Source organism: Camellia sinensis, chromosome 5, assembly GCF_055761805.1.
Source record: "Camellia sinensis isolate YWXY chromosome 5, ASM5576180v1, whole genome shotgun sequence".
In the NCBI taxonomy this organism is placed as follows: Eukaryota; Viridiplantae; Streptophyta; class Magnoliopsida; order Ericales; family Theaceae; genus Camellia; species Camellia sinensis.
In genome coordinates, this window is record NC_138965.1 from 65,213,147 (window position 1) to 65,231,527 (window position 18,381).

The 18,381-nt window shown below is 36.7% G+C and overlaps 2 protein-coding genes across 2 annotated transcripts in view; one reads left to right on the forward strand and one right to left on the reverse strand.

Annotated features, from left to right (window-relative positions):
- The window catches only part of LOC114301710 (uncharacterized), a 44,802-nt gene that overhangs the window by 12,506 nt on the left and 13,915 nt on the right, over positions 1–18,381 (reverse strand). Inside the window, 4 exon segments of the mRNA XM_082869028.1 lie at positions 3,584–3,667; positions 3,744–3,891; positions 8,119–8,151; positions 10,155–10,169. Coding sequence (XP_082725154.1) covers positions 3,584–3,667; positions 3,744–3,891; positions 8,119–8,151; positions 10,155–10,169 — 280 coding nt within the window.
- On the forward strand, positions 164–2,227 carry LOC145790668 (uncharacterized). The gene has a single exon (XM_082869029.1). The coding sequence runs from the start codon at positions 164–166 to the stop codon at positions 932–934; it is 771 nt and encodes a 256-aa protein (XP_082725155.1). The 3' UTR covers positions 935–2,227.

An 18,381-nucleotide genomic window follows, 5' to 3' on the forward strand; every position in this document is an offset into this window, starting at 1 on the left:
CCTCGCCTTGGCCGCCCGCCGGACCTCAACCTAGTCCGCTAGAATTTTCTACACATACCTTCACTCTTCTTCACCACCTCGCCGATGCAAACCCAAAATCCCTCTGGGACATTTCGTCGAACACCATGTCTGCAACAATGATGGGCATGACACACACACAGTGATGAGGCTGCTAACCCACAACATGCTATCATCCAACATCAAGGGGGTCACCAATGGCTTCCCTCTCCGAATCGAAGCCCAGAAAGTGATCGAGAAGCCTGTGGATTTCAACCCCGACTTTCTTCAACACATGTTCCCCAAGATCGACTGGAACGCTCTCGTCGGAGCCTCTCACACGCGATGCTCCACGCACTGCCCTAGGTTGTTTCACATCGCCGCTGCTGTGCATTTTGCATCGATTCACACACACACTACACAGATTCATCACCATTGTTGTGCCGATCGGCTCACGGCTGGTCGCCTATCCTCACCGCCGTCGCTAGTTTCTCCTTCCCTTGTCGATCGGCTCACTGCTGGTTTCTCCTCGTCGTCGTCGCTCTCCTTGCCTTTGTCTTCCATGGCTACTGCAACAGACAAGTTGTCTCACGAGAACGAGGACCACGAGAAGGAAGAACAGGACGACGACCAGACCTTCGAAGAGCTTGGATTGGACCCTCGCTTGATTCGTGCCCTAACCAAGAAAGGCATCGACAACCCCACTCCAATCCAGCGTGTCGCCATTCCACTCATCCTTGCAGGTAAGGATGTGGTTGCCCGAGCAAAGACTGGTTCCCGAAAGACCTTCGCTTACGTCCTTCCGTTGCTTCAGAAGCTCTTCTCTGATTCTGCTTCGAATAAGAACCTCGCTCCCACTGCATTCATTCTCGTCCCGACACGAGAATTGAGCCAACAGGACCGCCTGATATTCTGGTTTCCACCCCGGCTTGCATAAAAACATGCTTGTCGAAAGGTGTGCTCAACCCGACATCTGTCCAGAATTCACTTTCAATACTTGTTCTTGATGAGGCAGATCTTCTTTTTCTTACGAGGAAAACATTTTTAATATTTTTACATCAACCTCTCTCTCTCATGGTGCCACCTTGGACAGCAACCCCTATGCCTTCTCTCTCTCTAACCATACTTTTCCACCACCCAACTTTCTTTTTATTTTATTTTATCACACATCCTTGCAAGAGAGACAGCCCCATATGAAGAGAGAGAGATACCATTCACACGGCAGACCACTTTTCACACATTCACTTCACCAAAAATATATATATATATATATATCTATATATATATTCTGATTACTTTTCACACATATATATTTTGATTCCTTTTCATTAGTATATATCTTTTACCACCCCCACTCAACTTTCTTTTACTTTATATATATATATATATATTTATTTTGCTCCACCTTTTCCAGCGTGTTCCCACTCTCTTCAACTTTCTTTTATTTTCTATCTATATCTATACATATTTTTTTTATTATAATATATTATATCAACATACGAGCCCACAGATTCAAACCACCTCTGATTTTTCAAATCTTTATTTTATTTTATTTCATTTCCCACAAAAACCAAAACAACAACAAAAAAAAAAAAAAAAAAAAAAAAACACAACAACAAAGACCACCATCACAACAACAAAAGATTTGTTTTCTTTTCTGCAGACGGCCACCCACCGACCTCACTTCTTCGCCTTTTCACGCCAGTCTTTTCTTCTTGCCTCTATCCTGGGCGGCCCTTGACGGTGCTGCCTTTGTGTTTCTCGCGCCGCCGAGCACGTTCACTCCCTCCTGCTCCTCCCCTGCAGCATATGGCGGACCTCCAAATCGGAACATAACGGTGGCCTTCCGCTTCAGCTCCTTGTTTTCCGCTTTTAGCACACATATCTCTGCTCGCGCATCCTTATACATGCGCTGGAGCAGAGCCAGTTGGGCGTTTAACTGCTGCACCTCATTTGTCCTACTCTGAAGTCGGTGCGACAAGTTTGTGACCGCCGTCATCGTCTCCACACATGACTTCAATGTATACTGATTGGCCTCAATATCTGATTGTGCTGCAATTCTTTGCTCCACAGACCGCATAGGAAAGGTCAACGGAGCAAACTCAGGGGCACTTGGTTGAGGTTCACGGGCAACCGCACCAGTTATCTCTCTTGTGGACTCGTTGAGGTCTGGAAAGAGAGTGAGTAGACCACGGGAAGAAGAGGCCATTTTCTGGGCAACAGAGTGTTACAGAGTATCTCTCTCAGAACACGAAGAGTTTTTCAGAGGTTTTTAGCAGGTTTTTGTCTCAGCCTCAGCCTCAGCCTCCGTCTTGGTTAAATAGCCAAGGCAGACACGCGCATCGTGCGCCACTCGGCGCTAGACGACAACATGGGCGCGCAAGCCAAGGTAGTCACGCGCTTCGCCATAATGTCCGGCACACCTTTTTATGGATTGGGCACGCCTTTTGATGGCACGTCTTTTAAAAGATTGGGCACACCTTTTGAGGGTGCGACTTTTCCAACGGTCCGGCATGACCCCATAAACTGTCCCGACATTGATTCCGGTTAGCTTTTCCAACGGTCCGACATGACCCCATGAACTGTTCCGACATTGATTCCGGTTAGCTCCTACACCGGTCTGACACCACCATACAGTGTCTTCACCAACGGTCTGACACGACCATACAGTGTTTCCTATCCTCTTTTATTTTATGTATTTTCTTATTTTGTTCCTCTTTCCAAACTCAAGTTGATTTGTGTCTCTCCTCCTTGAGTTTGCGGGGGCTGTTAAAACCTACCACTACCACCTACTACCACCTACTCCACCTACTACACACCTATACCACTACCACCTACTACCACCTACTCCACCTACTACACACCTACCTACTCTACTCTTCTATATATAGGCATCATTGTAAACATATTCGATATCAATCAATAATACAATCAATATCTATACAATTCTTTATTTCTCTTTATACATTAAATTTTAACATAACGCCTCGTAGACTCCAATTTTAGAGGACCAGAACTAGGACATGAAAGCCAGACTCCTAAAGGCCAGCATCTCAAAATTTAGCAAATTGAAGTGGACCAATATTTTATTACCGAAAACTTAAGTTCAGGCTGAGTACCTTTTATGAAGACAGAAGACCAAGTTGTTGTTATTTTAAATAAAGGGGGTAGCTAAACTATACTAAATTAGAAGTATTTTGTACTTCTCCAAGTATTTGTCTAAATGCTGTGTTTGGTTGGGGGATTTGGGGAGGGATTTGGAAAGGGAAAGGGAAAAGGTGCGTGAAACTAGGTGAAATATAGGCATGTTTTATTCACATTTCACCTACCTTTTCCATTTCCCTTTCCAAATCTCTCTCCAAATCCCTCAACCAAACACAACATAAGAGAATCAATTTCTCACTCTTTTTCTTCTCCTCCCGCTTCTTCCACTTTTTTTTATTTGTTTTTATTAATTTTACCAAGCAACCAATGGTTTAATCAGGAATCACATTATTCACATATTTATAGATACTGATGACTTGTTACATGAAATTACATTACAAGAAAATAACCTTTAAAAAACAGGAAAAAAAAAAAAACTGGCCATTTGTGCAACAAAAATGTTCAACCCATGAACTGAGATATGGAAGTTCCCGGCAACTCTTTGGACATCCAAGACCCCATAAACCTGCAAGAATGGTTAAGCTTATTAATTCTATCATAAACACGAGCATGTTCACATCCAAATTGGGACCAAAACATACCCGACATCCTTCTCCATTAGCCAATGCTTGCTTGACCTTCTTAATCATTGTTTCAGCATCTTGATCAAAGCCATGCAGGTGATTTTTCTGATCTGAATCCTCATGATTATCTTTATTGCCATCTGATCAATGATATTTGTGAGAACCACTTAATTAATAACAAAGAAGCTTGGGAAAAGTACTTTATGAACCACTTAATTAATAACAAACAAGCCTTTAGTGACTAAATTTTTTGGTCGGAAATTTAGTAGTTGAAGAGTAGTCGGGCAAGCTAATTTGCTACTAAACTTAATTTAGTCGCCAAATGTATACATTTGCCGACTAAATATTTAGTCGCCAATAGATTGGAAAATTAATTAAATAATACATTTTTGCCGATCAATTTTTTTGTCATCAAAAGCCAATGATTTAGTCGCGGAAAAATTTTTAGCTACTAAATTTTTTAGTCGCCTAAAGAAAATACTAGTGTTTTGGCTACTAAAATTTTAGTCAGTCAATCTTTTTTGGCTATTAAAATTTTAGTCGGCAAATACTATTTCTTTTGGCTGCTAAAAATTTAGTCGCCTAAACTCCCACATTTTTTGCTACTAAATTATTAGTCGCCAAAAGTATTTTTATTCTTCAACTTTTGTTTTTAGCTACGAAATATTTTAGTCGCCAAATGTTTGATTTTCTTTTGACTACAAAACTTTTAGTAGCCAAAGGTTTGATTTTCTTTTGGCTACAAAACATTTAGTAGCCAAATGGTTGTTTTTCTTTTGCTTACAAAAATTTAGTAGCCAAATGTTTGAATTTTCTTTTGGCTACAAAACTTTTAGTAGCCAAATGTTTGTTTGTTTTTTTTTCCCTTTTTTTTGGCTACAAAATGTTTAGTCGGCAAAAACATGATATTATGTTTTATTGCAAATATTATAATGTGTCAATAACTTGTCTGTATTCCATGCAACCTGTAATACGTATATAAATAAAATGATACATAAACTATCAATCATTCCACAATCTGCATCCGTATACAAAAAATAAATTACTTTAACTATCCAAGTACATACAAACCAGCCATTGTCCAACTAAAATAATAATTCCATACAACATATAGAATCATACAAAAAGTAAAGCCCTCCATATACAAAAATTACATATTTACTATACCATGTGAAATGACCATTTGGCATGGTACAAATTACCATCGTAATCTGTATCACGACAAAAGGTGATGCATGCATCAAGCCAAAAGTACATCTATGTACCACGACAAAAAATCATATATCTGTACGGTGACAAAAGGTGATCTATCTACCATGCCAGTAATTATCTGTTCGCTGCTAAAAGTTTTCTGTATCAATAATAGTTAACTGCACAAAAGCCGGAGACGACAAAAGTATTATATTACTTCTATACAAAAGCACAATTTCTTCTCCATATACCAAAATATCTCTGGAAGTCCATGCAACAAAGTCATCTACAAAAAACAAAAAAAAAAACATTAGAATTTGACCCAAAAATGCCCAACTTCATGAATGAATTTGGCAAAAAGTGACAAATAAAAATAAGTGAGAAGCAACCTTCCATGATGAATCAATTATCAGTCATTGTACAGTCTTTCTAAAGTCTTTTGTTATAAGGAACATTGTTAAATGCAGAACAATCATTACTAAGTCTTTCATTAGTAATATAAAGCTAATGTAACAATCTTCTATTTGTATGCAACATGTATCCAAATTCTGTGGCTAAACCAATATCAAAGCCCAATGTGAATAGAAAGTATTCTTTTTACCAACTTCCTCATTATTTGTTTGCAAAAGGCACTTGAATCATTAGATTGGATATAAAACCATCGCTGCTTACTAATGTATGTCGGTGCCATTTCAGAAAGGATATGAGAACATGTGATAAAAATAAAAACAAAAATAAATTTCAATCATAAAAGGAAATATGTAGAAATATATGTTGAGACACCTATAAATGGTTCATCAAAGAAAGAATACTTGATTTCTCATGATGCACATGGCCTCAGAAACACCATGAGCATGTTTCATACTTGTATGAAAGCTTAAATATAATATAACACATGTGTGTACGTTCAAAAAATTAGCAAGTTTAAAACAAGGCGTAAACTGAGTTCATATTGGTTTCTGAATATTTTTCCCATAATTTTCCATAACTATACATCTCCAATACATTCCGTCAGTTGTCACAAGTCCTATTTATAATAGGGAAGCTGCCCGTGAGAGTCAGACGGAGGGTCAAGGGGGCTGTTTTGAAGTTTCGCCCTCGAAACGCCCTTTTTCGACTAATTTTGGGTATATTCGGCTCTAAATCCCAACTTGTAGGTACGAATAACATTCCGTCAGTTGTCACAAGTCATATTTGGCATGGGGAAGTTGTTCGTGTCAGCCACACGGCGGTTCAAGGGTTGTTTTGAATTTTCGCCCCCGAAATGCCCTTTTTCAACTATGTTTTGGGTGTATTCGTCTCTAAATCCCAACTTACAGGTCCGAATAACATTCCGTGAGTTGTCACAAGTCATATTTGGCATGGGGAAGGTGTTTGTGTCAGCCACATGGCGGTTCGGGGGCTGTTTTCAATTTTCGCCCCGAAACGCTCTTTTTCAACTAAGTTTTGGGCGTATTCAGCTCTAAATCCCAACATATGGGTCTGAATAAAATTATGTCACTTGTAACAAGTCATATTTGCCATGGGGAAGCTGTTCGTGTCGGCCACATGGCAGTTCGAGGGCTGTTTTGAATTTTCGCCCTCCAAACGCCCTTTGTCGACTAAGATTTGGACGTATTCGGCTCTAAATCCTAACCTATGGGTCCGAATAACATTTCGTCAGCTGTCACAAGTCCTATTTGTAATGGGGAAGCTACTTCTGAGAGTCAGATGGAGGTTCGGGGGCTGTTTTGAAGTTTCACCCCCGAAACGCCCTTTTTCGACTAAGTTTTGGGCGGATTCGGCTCTAAATCCCAACCTATGGGTCCGAATAACATTCCGTCAGTTGTCATAAGTCATATTTGGCATGGGGAAGCTGTTCGTGTTGGCCACACGGCAGTTTGGGGGTTGGTTTGAATTTTCGCCCCCGAAACGCCCTTTTTCGACTAAGTTTTGGGCGTATTCGGCTCTAAATCCCAACCTACGGGTCCGAATAGCATTCCGGCAGTTGTCACAAGTCATATTTGGCATGGGGAAGCTGTTCGTTTCGGCCACACGGCGGTTCAAGGACTGTTTTGAATTTTCTTCCCTGAAACGCCGTTTTTCGACTAAGTTTTGGGCGTATTTGGCTCTAAATCCCAACCTACGGGTTCGAATAACATTCCGTCAGTTGTCACAAGTCCTATTTGGCATTGGGAAGGTGTTCGTGTCGGCCACACGGCGATTCAATGGCTGTTTTGAATTTTCGCCCCCCGAAAGGTCATTTTTCGACTAAGTTTTGGCGTATTTGTCTCTAAATCCCAACCTTTGGGTCCGAATAACATTCCGTCAGTTGTCACAAGTCATATTTGGCATGGGGAAGCTGTTCATGTTAGCCACACGGCGGTTCCGGGGCTGTTTTGAATTTTTGCACCCGAAACGTCATTTTTCGACTAAGTTTTTGGCATATTTGGCTCTAAATCCCAACCTATGGGTCTGAATAACATTCCGTCAATTGTCACACGTCCTATTTGGCATGGGGAAGCTTCCTGTGTCGGCCACACTTGCGGTTCGGAGGCTATTTTGAATTTTCGCCCCCGAAACGCCCTTTTTCGACTAAGTTTTGGCCGTATTCGGCTCTAAATCCCAACTTACGGGTCCGAATAACATTCCGTCAGTTGTCACAAGTCATTTTTGGCATGGGGAAGCTGTTCGTGTTGGCCACATGGCGGTTCAAGGGCTGTTTTGAATTTTTGCCCCCGAAACGCCCTTTTTCGACTAAGTTTTGGCGTATTCGTCTCTAAATCCCAATCTACGGGTCCGAATAACATTTCGTCAGTAGTCACAAGTCATATTTGGCATGGGGAAGATGTTCGTGCCGGCCATTCAAGGGCTGTTTTGAATTTTCGCCCTCGAAACGCCCTTTTTCGACTAAGTTTTGGCGTATTCGTATCTAAATCCCAATCTACGGGTCCGAATAACATTCCGTCAATTATCACAAGTCATATTTGGCATGGGGAAGATGTTCGCGTCGGCCACACAGCGGTTCGGGGGCTTTTTTGAATTTTCACCCCCAAAACGCCCTTTGTCGACTAAGTTTTGGGCATATTTGACTCTAAATCCCAACCTATGGGTCCGAATAACATTCCGTCAGTTGTCACACGTCCTATTTGGCATGGGGAAGCTGCCCGTGTTGGCCACACAGCGGTTCGGGGGCTGTTTTGAATTTTCGCCCCCGAAACACCCTTTTTCGACTAAGTTTTGAGCATATTCGGCTCTAAATCCCAACCTACGGGTTCGAATAACATTCCGTCACTTGTCACAAGTCATATTTAGCATGGGGAAGCTGTTCGTGTCATAAAAAAAAAATTTAATATGAGAGTTTTGTGCAATTGCAATTAATACATACGAAGTGTATGGCATTATAGGAGAGTTTTGTTTACTCATAAAAAAAAAAATTTTGAGTTACACACATAAAAAAATTCTTATCTACAGCAGGATACTGGTTATGCAGTGTAGATTCCTTGCATGTTGAAGGAGTTCTGTGAGTTACTTCTTCTCATACTATAATGTGTGATTCCAATTTCTGTTAGTCCATATAAAGGTCTCTCTTTTTATCGAAATTCTCGATGGTCTTCAAATATTGTGTGCTGCATCACAAACTATTTACCAGCAATGGAATTTTGTAGTTTGATTCCTTTGCAACCATTTATGTATCAATGCTTTTTTGGGGAAAATTTGGAGATGCATAGGGGACTAAATTGTTGAATTTGTACCCCAATTAATAGGTGTTCATATGTATATCCATTTCTTAAAATAATTTATTATTTGATTAATTTTTGAACCCTGTGTGTATGATTCTTGGTGATTTTGCACATTGCTATTCAATTAGAGGTCAACCTGTCAAGTGGGTTTCATAATATGTGACATATGTGCCTGTTTTGTGGTTGATATCTTCTTCTTTGCCCAGAAGGTTTTATTTTTGTTTCTCATAAAGAATTACTTATAATGTGATTATTTCATTACTAAAAAATGTGTAGGTTTTTTGCCAATATTTATGCACTTCATACAAACTTCACATGTTGAGTTGTCTCTTGTGAGCCTCTAAAGTTGAGTTGTTAGGTATTTTCCCAAAGTCTTGGCCACAGGTCCGCTAGGTGGTGAGCATCACATGCACACCTTTTGAAAAATGCACACCATGTTTATGTGCTGATATCCTTGAAACATATCAATAAAATATATATATATATAGAGAGAGAGAGAGAAAAAAAAATACCTAAAAATAATGAGGGAAATGCATCACAATGTTGGATGGATATGAAAACTACAAATAATGAGGGAAAGTGCGTTGTTCAATCATTAGAATTAGGGTGACCAGCAATTTTGGTTATACTTGTGTGTAGAGAAACTTTAAGAATTGCTATATTAGGAAATACTTTACAATGTTTTAATAAAACTAAAGAAATAATTAGAAAATTTTGATATCAGTTAAAATTTGACTTGGTTTGAATTGATTAAAAATTAATGTTACAAAGGAATTAATTTGTAAACCAAAAACCTGAGTTGAGAATCTGATATTACACCACTTAATGTTCCAATTTAATTTTCCAGGGACAGTCAACATACACCCAAGGGCTGTTTTGAATTTTCACTCCCGAAATGTTTTTTTTCGACTAAGTTTTGGGCGTATTCGGCTCTAACTCCCAAACTACGAGTCCGAATTACATTCCGTCAGTTGTCACAAGTCCTATTTGGCATGGGGAAGCTGCCCGTGACAGCCACACGGTAGTTTGGGGGCTGTTTCGAATTTTCGCCCCCAAAACGCCCTTTTTGGACTAAGTTTTGAGTGTATTCAACTCTAACTCCCAACCTACAGGTCCGAATTACATTCCATCAGCTGTCACAAGTGCTATTTGTCATGGGAAAGCTTTCCGTGAGAGCCACATGGTAGTTCGGGGGCTGTTTTGAATTTTCTCTCCTCAAAGCCCTATTTTGACTAAGTTTAGGCCGTATTCGGCTATAACTATGGTAAAGCCATAAACATTCCTAACAAGGCTGTTTGAGTGCCAAATGAGAAGTTAATGCATGTGAAATCTGATTCAGAAATTCTGAAAGAAAATTTTCATTCTCCAAGTTAAGGGAGCTCCTAATTGTCCGATTTATTTTATATTTTATATGAATGATATACATGATGAATCCTATAATATAAACAATTTCGATCATTAAAATAAAATCGATACAAATCTCAACAGGCCATCACAGCAGGTGCTGTGACAGCACCCTCCCTTGTGCCCACTAAACCTTTTAACATTTCTTTCATGGAAGTCCAGCGGAGTATGCTTCTTTTCTTTTCTTTTTTCTTTTTTTTTTAAAGTGCTATGAAAATGTAGTTTTATTTTTATCTGCAGGAAAATGACACCTAAGACCAAGAAATAACTCTGGACCAAGAAAAAACAACAATCATAATCTGTCACCAGTAGAAGCCTCATAACAGCAACACACACCAGCAGCACCTCTACCTTATAGACAATATCTGTCACTATGCTGCTACTGCTACTGCACCTCTACCCAAGTCATCTTCTCATCCCAAGTCTGACCCAGCCATCCACCTTATAAAAATAATCTAACCTTAGACACATTCCTTTACCACACAACACCATCAGCACAGAATATAGCAGCAACCAATCTTTTCTAGCAAACCAAAGATGATGATCAACACCATTTTCTTAGAAATCCAAATGAAAAGGTCTAGGGACAAAAGCATAAATTGAAGTTCTAATCAATCAGAAGGTTTCTTAGAAGGCTAATATATGATTTGGGTTGTTCATTTATTATTTATCATTTTGTTAAAACAAGGACTCTGACTTTTGCTATGGAATGCTTGCTTACTGTGCTTTACCATATAGATTTTGATGTTATATTAGAAAGATTGCGGGCTTGTTTGGTTTGTTTTTGGGAGAGTTGTTTTTGAAAAAAAAATTTGGGGAGAGAGTTTAGAAATTTTGTTGGTTTGTTTGGTTGTATATTTTGGGAGAGTTGTTTTTTTCGGAGTTTGGGATGATTTGATATTTTGAGAGAATTTGAGTAGATGTGTGTGAGAGAAAAAGTGATTGAGAATGAGAGAGGAGGGAGAAAAAGTGATTGATTGATGTGTAAGAGAGAGAAAGTGATTTTGAAAATTTTTTGAGAAAAACTCAAACAAAACAATTTTTTAGAATTTTTTTTCTAAAACTCATCTCCCAAATGCAAACCAAACATACCCTGCATTTCTCCGCGGTTTTAGAAGGTAGAAATATTGGTGACTCAGTTATCTGTGAGATAGACAAAATGATAGACGATAGTTACCTCATAGTTTGGTGTGAAAATGGGATAGATGCCAGAGCATATGGAAGGGAGCTTGGGCCATTGCTAGACCACGGGTGTTTTGTCCATCCGTAGGAGCAGAAATAGAGCTCTCAACCTGTAAAATACACAAAAGACATTGATCTATTAAGAGGTTATAGTAAACACAAAGATCACGACCTATGTGTAACAACCCAGATTTTTAATTATTCTGTAGAATTTATACTAATATTATTTAATCTCAGTTAAGAATATATATAATTTATTATATATTATTATGTGTAATTTTGTAAAATAATATAATTATTAAAAGTTTAGGGGTCAACATATAAATAATAATAATATAGATAATATAAATAATAATAATAATGGGTGTGGAAGTAAAATAAATAATTAATTTTATGTTGGTAAATAATAAAGTGTAATTTAATTAAAAATTAAATTATTTATATAATTATATTAAAATATTGGGTCAAAAGGTAATTATCTTAAATATCTATTAAGGATAAGAACGAATCTATATAATTATTACTGAATCTGCCACGTAGCGCCTTTTCCCCCTATAAATACGGAGGCGCTTGGAGAGAAAACGGCAGGAAGAAAGAAAAAGAAAGGAAGAGAGAAAGAAAAGAAAGAAAAAGAAAAGAAGAGAAAGAGAGGAAAAGAAGGAAAGAATAGTGGAAGTTAAAAAGGTTTTTGATGGTGAAAAGAAAGAGTAAGGTATAAAGAAAAGAAAGAAAAAGAAAAGAAGAGAAAGAGAGGAAAAGAAGGAAAGAATAGTGGAAGCTAAAAAGGTTTTTGATGGTAAAAAGAAAGAATAAGGTATTAAAGTTAAGGTGAGTTATATTATACCTTGAGTCACCAAAATGTATTTTACATATGTTTTAACTTACCAAAATCTATTTTATACAAGTTATGTTTTTAATAAAAGTTATGTTTTATGAAACGTGGATTATTTTATGAACCCTATTTGCTTAAAAGGAAATCCATGGATAGGTTTGTTTTACTTTTAAAGAATATTTGGCTATGACCTTATATGAAAATATGTTTTGTAAGTACCACCACGGGAGTCCCATGCCTTAGGGGACTTAAATAACCATTGGCTTAGTGGGTCCCATGCCTTGGGGACTTAAATAACCATTGGCTTAGTGGGTCCCATGCCTTGGGGGACTTAAATAACCATTGGCTTAGTGAGTCCCATGCCTTGGGGGACTTAAATAACCATTGGCTTAGTGATGGACCACTTTGTGGTCCAGTGTTTGTCGTGGATCCATTGACCAGTGTAGTGCTTGGCACTTAGTGATGTACCGTGGTTATGGTTGTATAGTGATTTCCGTATTACATGTTAAATGATCTGAAGTATATATCAAATGATTTTCGTGTTATATATATCAAGCTCTTTTTGGCCTAACTAATTATCCATGGTGAATTTTATACCTTATACTCTTAGTATAATATTTCTCACTCTGCCATGAGCTTATAGTTTTTTACCACTTACAGGTGACATGTCGGGACCAGCGTGTGGAGTAGGCACAAAGCACTTTTATTGATGTATTTTTTTTATGTAAAAATCGGCCTTTTTGGTCAATACCTTTTGTAATAAAAATAGACGCTCCAATGATTATTTTAGTACCCTTATGTATATATTTCTTCCGCTTGCGTTTATTAATTTGTTTAAAGATTTGGCCGGAGGTAACCTCGGTTACTGGCCATCACGATGCCTAACCCTTGGGTACGGGGAGCGGGTCGTGACAAATGGTATCAGAGCAATAGTTTATTAAAAAAAAAATATTATTGGAGCATAGGACACATGCACATTTAAGAAGTGAGATAGCGGGTAATTCGTATCAAAATATTATATTTAGTTCGTCGATTTAATTATATTATAATTTTCTATGATTTTATATATATATTAAATTGTTTTTTTGTGCATAATTTGTGAAGGATATTAGATATAATTTACGAATGAAAAAGAAACAAAAGATGTCAAACACCCACAAAAAAAAATTATAATATAATTAAATATACATAAATTCTAATTTAGTATTCAAAAAAAAAATTGACTTTTAAAAGTGGGTTTCAATTTTACAAATACTAATTTTGAAGTTATTTCCAATTAATAAAAAGTTCATCTCAAATTTTTCAACTCCTACATATAATTCTGTCATTGTGGTCTCATTTTATTTCCATTTATTTATTTTTATCGTAAACAATACCAGTGAAAAGTTTTTAAAGTCATCCATTATTTCTCATTTTGGCCCAAACTAATTTTTGACAAGTAAGTGATTTTTGGTAAAGTTTTTTTTCGAGGTACTATTTTCTATCAGGTTAATCATCTAATATATATTTATCAGAGTGCGCAGCGGATAGCTTACCTATAACAAATTTCGAGGATGAAATTTTAAAAGGAGGGAAGATTGTAACAACTCAGATTTTTAATTATTCTGTAGAATTTATACTAATATTATTTAATCTCAGTTAAGAATATATATAATTTATTATATATTATTATGTATAATTTTGTAAAATAATATAATTATTAAAAGTTTAGGGGTCAAAATATAAATAATAATAATAATAATAATATAAATAATAATAATAATGGGTGTGGAAGTAAAATAAATAATTAATTTTATGTTGGTAAATAATAAAGTGTAATTTAATTAAAAATTAAATTATTTATATAATTATATTAAAATATTAGGTCAAAAGGTAATTATCTTAAATATCTATTAAGGATAATAACGAATCTATATAATTATTACTGAATCTGCCACGTAGCGCCTTTTTCCCCTTTAAATACGGAGGCGCCTGGAGAGAAAACGGCAGGAAGAAAGAAAAAGAAAGGAAGAGAGAAAGAAAAGAAAGAAAAAGAAAAGAAAAGAAAGAGAGGAAAAGAAGGAAAGAATAGTAGAAGCTAAAAAGGTCTTTGATGGTGAAAAGAAAGAGTAAGGTATTAAAGTTAAGGTGAGTTATATTATACCTTGAGTCACCAAAATGTATTTTACATATGTTTTAACTTACCAAAATCTATTTTATACAAGTTATGTTTTTAATAAAAATTATGTTTTACAAAGGTTTCAGTTACGTGGTTTTATTTCTGAACCCTATTTGCTTAAAAGGAAACCCATGGATGTGTTGTTTTACTTTTAAAGAATATTTGGCTATGACCTTATATGAAAATGTGTTTTGTAAGTACCACCACAGGAGTCCCATGCCTTGGGGGACTTAAACCCATGCCTTGGGGGACTTAAATAACCATTGGCTTAGTGGGTCCCATGCCTTGGGGAACTTAAATAACTATTGGCTTAGTGAGTCTCATGCCTTGGGGGACTTAAATAACCATTGACTTAGTGATTGACCACTTTGTGGTCCAGTGTTTGTCGTGGATCCATTGACCAGTGTAGTGCTTGGCACTTAGTGATGTACCGTGGTTATGGTTGTATAGTGATTTCCGTATTACATGTTAAATGATCTGAAATATATATCAAATGATTTTCGTATTATATGTATCAAGCTCTTTTTGGCCTAACTAATTATCCATGGTGAATTTTATACCTTATACTCTTAGTATAATATTTTTCACTCTGCCATGAGCTTATAGTTTTTTACCACTTTCAGGTGACACGTCGGGACCAGCGTGTGGAGTAGGCACAAAGCACTTTTATTGATGTATTTTTTTTTATGTAAAAATCGGCCTTTTTGGTCAATACCTTTTGTAATAAAAATAGACGCTCCAATGATTATTTTAGTACCCTTATGTATATATTTCTTCCGCTTGCGTTTATTAATTTGTTTAAAGATTTGGCCGGAGGTAACCTCGGTTACTGGCCATCACGATGCCTAACCCTTGGGTACAGAGAGTGGGTCGTGACACTATGTGATTACAAAAATTCAAAGACGAGAGAATTCAAACCAGCACAGATTTGAAAAAAAAGGCTAAATTGAATAGAATGAGTTCAATCAATTTTATTAACTTAACATTAAAACTAATTTTTGGCAATAGTTCTTTTTTTCTCTCTATCTTCTTGTCCATCATTTTGTCTAGAAATCTCAATTAAATGTCCTCTCAACTTGCTCTATAGAAAAATTTACACAATAAGAACTTGATGAAGTACATTCATTCTTCCATCACCCACCATCATCACAAAAGTCAACTTATAATCAGTAATCAATATGTAAATGCAAATATTTATCAGTTGACACCCAATAATAGGGAAAAAATTGCATGAAATGAGGAAAGAAATTAGCCCAATGAAACAAGCTGGTAATTACATAAAGATAAGGTACAACATTTAGTTAAGCCATCAAATCTAATTATATTTAATAAAATTTCAACCCACAACTAAAATTTAGATACTTCAACTAAGATGCCTGCACATAACAATCAAGTGTGACATTATTGCTCCAATCAGTCATCTCACTAGCCATAAAAAAAGTAGTCATATGCTTCATCAGTTGCAAGTGGTATGCAATCATATAAAAAGATTCTCAAAACAGAGAGCAGTTATACAATGGCGCAATAACCAATAACAAAATTAAACCATCATTATCTCCATGTAACAGAATAATGTTAAGTGCCACCACATAACAAAGTCTAAATTCCCACTAAACATTTCAAATCATATGAATGGACTCCCAAAAAGTGATCAAACTAGTATATAGTCCCAGATATGTGTGTAAATACAATGCAGATTCATAGGCCCTTGCTTTAATGATTAGTCTTATAAAACATTTGACCTTTTGCAAGATAAACATGTGAATCCAAACTTACTTTCATTCAGGATGCACTACTATAGGTTAATCTTGTCCAATTGTAGTTTCAATAAGATTTCTAGTTCTATCACCATATATTTTGTATAAAAAAAATTAAAAAATAACATTTACATCATTTAATGGTGCCAAAAGCATAAAAATCTCAAGTCACAAAACAAACATTCAATTAACCGTCTCTAGCTTTAGAAAATAGTGTTATACATATATATATAGAGATATAGATATAAAAATTTCCCAACAAGCCATAACCAATAAAATTTGTTTTTTATTTGTATAATGTTCCATACAGTTTATGATTTATGGTTTGTCTAATCAAAGCAAATCATTATGAATCAATCAAGACAAAGATTCTTCTTAATTACTGAATTGGAATTTTCCAAAACAAACAGAGCCCAAATTAGATTATTAATTATACATAATTATAGATAGAACAATTTAGCAAAACAGAGAATTTCTTAATAAAACAAAACAGAGCAATTATAGAATAAATTTCAAGCAAACAATCTCCCTCCTAAAACAAGAAACATCAAATCAAAAACACAAAAAAATAGTAAAATCTCGCAAAGTATTAGAGGGTGTATGACATATTAGCAGATTCAGACTGTGCTAAACAGTGTGTTTCCAAAAGTAGAAAACAGAAAGAGAAAGAACAGTTGTTTTAGGAGTTGTTTGGTTCACTTACATGATCTGATTATCAGTCCAGAGAATATAAAATCTAACAAGCTATCACTGACCTAACCAGATTCAAAATAGCGAATCCTGATGATGCTGCAGTAGAGAACACAAGGACCTTGCAGCTTCTACTTCACCGTTGAATAACCCAAGATACATATACCTACAAGCAAACATCATAATCTCATAGATAAAAGGGGTCCCTAAGCATTTCTACTTTGAAATTACCATCCTAGATTTTTATCTAGCATGAGAAAAAGCACAATGGCGAGTTCTCAAAAACCAAATCAAAGTTCCTAACACCAACTACTAGGTTTTGTAACTTCTAATATTTACATCTAACAATAGGATCATTTAATTAATTAGTAACAGTTTTGAGTTTAACGACACTCACTTCTTCCCAAGGAACTGTCCCATTTGAGCCTCTCATAGACCACATTTGTGCAAGGTCACTCCTCTATATTTTGAGCTCCCCCGAGAGAATCTGGTGCTTTGGTGACGAAGAATGTGCACAAATTCCTCTTTAGTTAGGTTTGTCATCTGCTGATTAATTTAAAGACATTTAGCTTGCAACAAATTACTTATGCTTAATACAAAGACAAAAAATAAAAACTAAAAAAGTGAACAATATCTTACCATCTATTGCCTACTGTAACACGCCCGCGAGGGGGGGCCCGCGCTACAGTTCGGACTCGATTTTTGTTGCGGTTCGTAATCTGAACCAAAGAGTCCAAATCCGGCAAATCGTTTTGAGAAAACAGATTTTTGAAAGAAGTGCCAAACATGGATTGCTTTGCCAGATACAAAGTCGCCACCTAAATATTTTTTAATGGGGGAATTTAGGAAACCCTGACTCGGTGCCAAAGGCAACGTGTCCGTCATCACCAAAGTTGCCTCGGCTCGGGAACTCGGGTACGATTGGGGAAGGTCAGCTATGAGCACCCCCTCTTGCCCGATCCGAAGATCGGCCTCTATTAACCATGATATCCGATTTTGAAAACGTTATGCGCTCTTATTCCGATTATTAGCCTAGAATTACTATGTTATGCGCACAGCAAACAAGTATAGACCAAATCGCCTAAATTAGAACAAAACATAGTATGTTTGCTTTGAAAAAAGGTTTGCTACTCGCAAGTAGGCTAAAATGCAGGTTTTGCCACCCTCAAGTGGGCTTTTAGAAAAGATGGTTTTGCCACTATCGAGTGGGCTTAAAACTCACAGTTTTAATGCATTATCCCAATTTAAGCAATTCGACCTTCATCCACAGGCATTCAAGCAGTTATATCACATAAGCAACTAGCCTCATGGTAAGCATGCTGTCATGCTAACATCCACACGCATGCGGTATGCTAAAGCATAAAAATACTTACATCGTACTCCGTGCCAAAACAATAAACTAGTTAGCAAACATGCATGACCCTAATCCATGTTAAGTGGCTAATGCATCGCACACAAATGTCACTAGAATAGGCTCGGCTAATCTAGAAATGGCATGTGAAATGCACAAACATCATGTATTCAAGTTAGATTTGAAATACTTATGCAGTTAGCAGGATGCGCCGAGCCCGGTGCATGTAATACTGATGAATGATGAGCGCATGCATTGCATAAGGTATGCTAATTTAAACATGTCCTAATACTAACCATCAAAGCAGGTAAGTAAAAGGGAGAAAGAAGTGGAGATTGGAAGACATGCACACACGCACCCACACTTATT